The 7,171-nt window shown below is 64.8% G+C and overlaps 1 protein-coding gene across 13 annotated transcripts in view; it reads left to right on the top strand.

The window, feature by feature from the left end:
• The first annotated feature begins 689 nt into the window (after positions 1 to 689).
• The window catches only part of BRD1 (bromodomain containing 1), a 35,164-nt gene continuing 28,682 nt past the window's right edge, over positions 690 to 7,171 (top strand). For 3 of the 13 annotated variants that reach the window (XM_089921481.1, XM_022596532.2, XM_022596535.3), the window contains exons 1-2: positions 696 to 839; positions 3,810 to 5,187. In XM_089921481.1, coding sequence (XP_089777607.1) covers positions 3,824 to 5,187 — 1,364 coding nt within the window. In that variant the 5' untranslated portion in view covers positions 696 to 839; positions 3,810 to 3,823. Of the gene's footprint in view, positions 840 to 2,189; positions 2,442 to 3,037; positions 5,188 to 7,171 lie in introns of those variants that run through there. The other 10 variants (XM_089921484.1, XM_030760729.2, XM_030760728.2 and 7 more) reach the window with 7 other exon arrangements.

Here is a 7,171-nt window from a genome sequence, read left to right as displayed (position 1 = left end):
ACCCCCTCAGATGCCTCCAGACCCGGTGTGCGGCACCCCTCCCTCAAATCCCGCGCCCCCTCAGGCGCGTCCCAGCCCCTCTGCCCAGCGCCAGCTGCCCTCTCCCTTGAACGCCGCGCCCCCTCAGGCCTCCAAGCCCCCGTGTCCGGCGCCCCCTTAGATGACCCCCCCAGCCTCGGTGCCGGCGAACCCATCGCCCGCCCGGCGCCCCTCTCCCTTGAACCCCGCGCCACCTCCGATGATCCCCCAGCCCCGGGGTCCGGCGCCCCATCGCCCGGCCGGTGGCCCCTCTGGCCGGTCGCTCCTCCCCACCTCTGCCCGTGCGCCCCTCCCCCCAGGCCCTCCCCCCTCCGCTCCCCTCAGCTCCCCTCCCCTCCCCTCCGCTCTGCTCCCCTCCGCTCCCGTCCCCTCCCCCCGGCCCCGGCGGCGGCCGCGCGTCATGGCGGCGGCGGGCGGGGCGCGTTTCGCACGCAGCGCGCCGGGCGGAGCGCTCGCCGCATTGTTTGCTTCGCTGGGGAGCAAGCGAGCCGGCCCGGGCGTCCGAGCAGCCCCGCGCCAGCGCCCCGTCGCCGTCGCCGTCGTCGCCGCCGCCGCCCGCCGGCCGGGCCCCCGCGCCGGGCCTCCGTCCGGCCCCACCGCCCGCGCGAGCCGCCGCCCGAGAGCCTGCGGCCGCCGAGCCGAGCCGGGCCGGGCCGCCGCCGCCAGGAGCCCGCGCCCAGAGCGGCGGCGGGCCGGGCCTGCGCGGCCGTTGGCGGAGGAGCCGCGGGCGCCATTAGCGCCGCCTCGGCCGCGCCGGCCCCCGCGCCCGCCGCCCGGCTCCTGCGGCCGCGGCCCCGAAGGTGAGTGCGCCGGACGGGCCGGGGCCGGGGCCGCCGCCTTGCCCGCCTCTCCCGCGGGCCGCCGCCGCCGGCCTCTCGGTGCTGGTGCCGCCGCCATGTTTGGCGGCCGCCGTGGCGGCGCATTGTCCGCGGGCGGCGGGTGGCGGGGCCGAGGGAGGCCGCGGTGTCAGGGCGGCGGCGGGGAGGCCGGGGAACCGGAAAGGAGAGAGGCCGGCCGAAGGGGAGGCCGGACTGTCGAGGCGGGGAGGCCGGACCGGGAGGCTGGAAGGCCGGGCCGGGCGGCCGGGTCGGGTTGGGAGGCTGGGCGGCCGGGAAGGAGGGAGGCCGGCGGGTGCGGAGGCCTGGAGGCCGGGCAGGGAGGCTGGAAGGCCGGGGAGGGAGGCCGGACCGGGAGGCTGGGCGGCCGGGGAGGCCGACGGGGAGGGAGGCTAGGCCGGCAGGCGGGAAGCCGGACGGGGAGGGAGTGCGGGCTGTCTGGGCGCTGGGGCCCGTCCCGCCCGCCGCGCCTTCCGCCCGGCCGCCCGGCGAGAAGGGAGCGGGCCTGGGTCTCGGGTCCGCCGGCCGAGCGTTTGCCCGAGGGTCGCGTTATGTAACGGACGCTCTGGGCACGTTGAGCCCGGACGGGAAACTCCCCGTTCCAGGGCCGCGTTTGAAAGACTCGAGGGGCGCGCGGACCCGGGCCGCCGACCCCTCCTCCCACCACCCCGCGCTGAGAGCCGGTGCTGGACTCGGCGGCCTCCGGGGCCCTTTGGAAGAAGTAACTTGATTGAGGCGTAATTTACGGAGGACGCGCGCGCTGCGGGTGCGCAGTGGAGTTCTGACGAAAGGCCGCGCCTCCGTGGAGAAGGCGCCCACCGCCCGGGAAGGGTCGTGGGTGGAGGGCGCTGCGTGCACTCACCTGCCTGCAGTCCCGTCCCTGCACGAGGGTGTAAGTGGTTTGTCCAAAGCCAGGCGGGAAAGGCACTGGTTGAGAAGGTGAGCCGGCCCTGGGTGCCGACTGCGTCTCTTACGGCCACATGGCTTTTCAAGGTGCATTTATCAGTAGGGTCTGGAGAGGCTGCTGATCGCCTCCTCGTGGGTACGCTTGTCCCCGCGCGGAAGGGTCAAGTGTGGGTGGAGCCCGAGGGCCAGAGATCGGGAAGTGATGGCCGGGTGAGGTGGTCTGCAGAGTGACCCACGCCTCCTTTCCCTGTCACCATCTAGCTTTCAAGTTGCGGAGCTGCACGACCGTTAAGTGCTGTTCTCCGGGTACTAAGTGTCCAGGGCTTCAGTGCCCTCTGGGAGAGCGTGGGTTTTGAAGGGCCGATTTTGCATAGTACTGTTGGTTCTCTGCTTCCGAGGAGAAAATTACACGTTCGCTTTGCATCTGCCGAGTAACCGACTGTCGCTTCTGCCCCACCCCAGTAAGGACCCCTGAAGCTGTGCGCTGTGCCCTGGCGCACCGGCGTCCCCTCCGTGCAGGCTGCGGTGCTGACAGTGGGGGGGCCGTGCCCCTCTCCCCCAGAAGGGATGGCGGGGCCAGGGCTAGCTGGGCAGCGGCTTGGCTGACCGCACAACAGGAGTCCAGGGCTGCGTGGGCCCCTGGAGACCCCCGAGATGCAGGTGAGCGGCGGGTCGGCTGCTCGTGCTGTTTTCCGTGCCTGTGAAATTGCACGTAAAACGTGGATTTCTGTTTGACAGAAGAGAAAACCACAATCGGAAGGGTCTCTCTTAAAAAGTGCATTTTTAGGGTCCGCTGGGGTTTCCGCTCGGGTTTGAGATGGCGAAGCTGGCCCTGGGAGGACTTTTCCTGGAGGCCAGGTGGGTCGCTGTGCGGAGGCGCCCCGTGCCGGCTCCGCGGGGCCCCATCCCGTGGTGGGCCTTGGGCTCCACCTTGGAATGTTGTCAGCCAGTCTCTTAAATGTTACTCTGCTTCCTGTTAGTAAAGTGTGGTCGTTTGGAGGGAGGAGGGGTCCTTGTCATCAGTTCCCGAGGTGCCACCCTGCTTGGCGCGCAGTGGTCCAGAGTCAGGAGTCATCACACGAGTGAGACCTGTAGTAGATGCGGTTGGTGACAGACGGCAGACGTCTGAAAAGAGCAAATGCTCATAAGTCTCTGTGGCCCAGATTTCGGGCACCTGAGCCTGTGCTGGCACCTGAGAATGGGGGGGCTGGGGGCGCCTCTGCGGGCGGCGCAGGGGGTCTTGGGGTGGCCCTTGCTGTGGCAGGAGGCGGGCCCGGCACCGTGGTCAAGCCAGCAGCTGAGAAGTGCTCTGAGGGGCAGGGCAGGTGGCTGGCCCGTGGGGGCTTTTCGTGGTGGCCACTCCTGAGCACTGTAGAGGCTGGGTGGAGGCCTTCCAGGGGTGAAGCCTGCCCCCAGGCCAGTACGGGGCTTCCCTCTTGAGCCCCGGAGTGGTTGGTGGCCCTGTGCCCTAACACGGTTGTGGAGGACGCGTTCGTCGAGAGGGTGGACGGGGCTGTGGTCAGGCTGCTGAGGCTTCCAGGCTCCCTAGGGGTGCTGACGGGACCTCCACTTCGGGGCTCAGGGCTCTCTCCTGGGCAGCAGTAGGCGGGGAGCCAGGGGCCAGAGCCTGCCGGGGTCCAGCCCTGTGTGTGCGCTGTCCTGAGCTCAGGGCTGCGACCCCTGCTTGTGAGGGATGTGGCAGTCGGCTCGGTGACCTGTGGATCCAAGAAGGTGACCCGCGAGCAGTGGGCGTCAGCATCCTGGAAGGACTTGTCATCGCGTGTGCCTCTGGGAGCCCCTCTTCACCGCCTGCCCTCTCCTCTGGTCCCGGGCGTCCCTGGGGAGGGGCAGCCTCGGGGCAACGGGCTGTTGGAGGTTGTTGAGATACCATTGTGAGTCCCGGGATGAGTGATTCTGGAAACCTCAGAGATAGGTTTGCCGGGAGTTTTGTTTGCCCAAGCGTACCTGGTGGCTTTCGCCTCTCGTGTCCTCTGTGTGGAGTTAACGTGTCCTCTGCGTCCGTTTCAGGGAGTCAGTACCAAATGAGGAGGAAAGGCCGAGGTCATCGCGCTGCAGCGAGGCACCCTTCCTCCCCCGGCAGCACTAAGCACTCCCCCACGCGAGAGACGCTGACCTACGCGCAAGCGCAGAGGATGGTGGAGATCGAGATCGAGGGCCGCCTGCACAGGATCAGTATTTTCGACCCTCTGGAGATCATATTAGAAGATGACCTCACTGCTCAGGAGATGAGCGAGTGCAACAGCAACAAAGAAAACAGCGAGAGGCCGCCCGTGTGCCTGAGAACTAAGCGGCACAAGAACAACAGGGTCAAGAAGAAAAGCGAAGCCCCGCCCAGCGCGCACGGCGCCCCCACCCCGGCCAGCGCGCTCCCCGAGCCCAAGGTGCGCGTGGTGGAGTACAGCCCCCCGGCGGCGCCCCGGCGGCCCCCCGTGTACTACAAGTTCGTGGAGAAGTCAGCCGAGGAGCTGGACGACGAGGTGGAGTACGACATGGACGAGGAGGACTACGCCTGGCTGGAGATCGTCAACGAGAAGCGCAGGGGCGACTGCGTGGCGGCTGTGTCGCAGGGCGCGTTCGAGTTCCTGATGGACCGCTTCGAGAAGGCGTCGCACTGCGAGAAGCAGAAGCAAGGGGAGCAGCAGTGCCTGATCGACGAGGATGCCGTGTGCTGCGTGTGCATGGACGGCGAGTGCCAGAACAGCAACGCCATCCTCTTCTGCGACATGTGCAACCTGGCGGTGCACCAGGAGTGCTACGGCGTGCCCTATATCCCCGAGGGCCAGTGGCTCTGCCGCCACTGCCTGCAGTCCCGGGCCCGGCCGGCTGACTGCGTGCTGTGCCCCAACAAGGGCGGCGCCTTCAAGAAGACGGACGATGACCGCTGGGGCCACGTGGTGTGTGCCCTGTGGATCCCCGAGGTCGGCTTCGCCAACACGGTGTTCATCGAGCCCATTGACGGCGTGCGGAACATTCCCCCCGCCCGCTGGAAGCTGACGTGCTACCTCTGCAAGCAGAAGGGCGTGGGCGCCTGCATCCAGTGCCACAAGGCCAACTGCTACACCGCCTTCCACGTGACGTGCGCCCAGCGGGCCGGCCTCTACATGAAGATGGAGCCCGTGAAGGAGCTGGCCGGCGGCGCGGCCACCTTCTCCGTCAGGAAGACCGCGTACTGTGACGTCCACACGCCCCCGGGCTGCACCCGGAGGCCCCTGAACATTTACGGGGACGTCGAGGTGAAAAACGGCGTCTGCCGGAAGGAGAGCTCAGCCAAAACGGTCAGGTCCACGTCCAAGGTCAGGAAGAAAGCGAAGAAGGCCAAGAAGACGCTCCGCGAGCCCTGTGCGGCCCTGCCGCCTGTGTGTGCGCCCTACATTCCCCCTCAGAGGTAAGCGTGGCGGGCCCGGGCCTGCTGGGAGGGCGCGCAGGGTCTGACCGCGTGCTGTCTGTGCGGCCCTGACGGTCCTCTCCAAGGTGGCCTCCTTCAGTCTCCGCTTCATGGGAGCATGGATGTTGCAAAAGACTTGAGTCTGTGAGACGGGGAAGTCTGTCTGGTTTCCTCGATGCCCGCGCGGGCCCGCGGCCACACCGACTGCAGCCACCCCGGCCTGGGGCCCCGCGGCGCCCCAGGAGTTGTTGTCATTGACGCGACAGAACACCGTTCCTCACCCTGCTCCCTCCCTAAAATTTGGGAATCTTGTGGGATTTTTAAATTTGCTGGAAACTTAAGCAGCATGGCTGGGTAAGGCTGACCCTGGGGCAAAGATCAGAGTGGGGCGACAGGAGCCGTGAGGCGGGAGGTGCTGGTCTCCCTCCTGTCGTGGGACAGGCTTTCTGGTTTTCCTGATTGTTCTCTCGTGGTATCGGCATTGCCTGGTCAGTGTTGGGTTCTTTGCCTAGAGCCGTGCGCGGTGGTGGGGTCAGGACCCCGCTGGCCACCCCCATCCCTGGACTTGTTTCCTCCTCTGCTGGTTCTCCTTGGTACTGACTTGTTGTGCCTGAGAACGCTCTTGTTTGGAGTACGAGGTAAGTGGCTTGATGAACTTCTCTCCGGGTGTGGTTTGGGAGAGACGCAGACACTTGCTTGAGCTTTGAGGAAGTGAAGCCCTGTATGGGAGGGCACGGGTCTCTAGAACAGTCTGGTTAAGAAAACAAAGCATCAGGATGATGAAGGGAAGACGTAAGTGGGTGTCTGCTCCCGAGAGCGGTTCTGGGATGTTGTCAGGTCGTGAGATGTGGTGGGAACTGCTACTGAAGAAGTGTGACCTTTTTCCCAGGATGACATTTTTTTGTCTTTACGGAACAGTACCTCTGTTACAGAATCAGTAAATTCAAAGCGAATACAAAGTGCTTATAATCCCTCTTATCCAGAGAAGCCTTCTGTTAAAATCAAGGTGTCTGTTTGCAAATAAGCCAGTCTCGCTTTTAAAAGACAGTTTCACTTGGATTTCTACCTGTAGGTCAAAAAGTATAGGATTTGTATCAAGAGCTTCTATCTTAAGAGCCCGAAATTTTCAGCTTTACTGAAATTGAAGTAAATGAAACAAAAAATGTGATCTAGTAAATTGAAAACCCAGAAGTCTGAGGTGCTGCCTTGTCTGTCCAGCCCTGCCTGGTTCCCGGCCCCAGGGTCTGCCAGCCCGTCCGCAGGAGAAAGCACCTGCGGTTGGGAAACGTGGGCACCTGGAGTCTGAGATGACCCGGTCTGGTGGAGAGGACGACTTGCTTTGGAGTAAACACTTAAGCTCAGGTGACGGAGCTGATCCATGTGCTGGAGGAGTAGCTGGGCCATGCTCCGTCTTGTCCTTTCCTAATTTAGGAACAAACTGTGACTTCGGTTTGGAGCAGACGTAAACGACGCACCTGGATGAGTGCTCGCGGCCACAGGCTTTGCTGTCAGTGTTGCCCAGAGTTTCCGGGAGACCCTGACATCAGACCACCCTGTGGCGTGTCGGGGCAGGTGCTGGGAGGCCCAGGCTCACAGCCACTGCTCTCGTCCCGAAGCTGTGGCCTGAGCTGCGGCTGGGCTGCTGGTCCCGTTCTTAGGACCCCGGCACAGTGGCGTGTAGATGGGAGTAAAGCTCCATGCTCTCCACGGCCTCTGGCTCAGGACCCGTCTAGAGCTGCCACCAGGGTGGTGGGCGTTCTGAGCGAGCTTGGGAGCCGGCCCGGGGCAGGGGGGCTGGAAGAGGGGCTCTGGAGATCTAAGAAGAGGAGGATCCCCCTTATTCTCTGCAGAGAGGAAGGAGGGTTGGCTGTGAGAAGGCTGGGGGTGTGGCAGGAACTGTAAGTGCTTTTGTGACTTGAGGGGTTTAAAAGCTTTCAAGTAAGAAAGATAACTCAGACCAACTAATTTTGAGATCATAGTCTTC

This window comes from Delphinapterus leucas, chromosome 11 (genome assembly GCF_059928025.1).
Source record: "Delphinapterus leucas isolate spDelLeu-1000000601 "Yukka" chromosome 11, BTC_Dleu_Yukka2, whole genome shotgun sequence".
Classification (NCBI taxonomy): Eukaryota; Metazoa; Chordata; class Mammalia; order Artiodactyla; family Monodontidae; genus Delphinapterus; species Delphinapterus leucas.
This window is presented reverse-complemented; position numbering and strand designations above follow the sequence as displayed.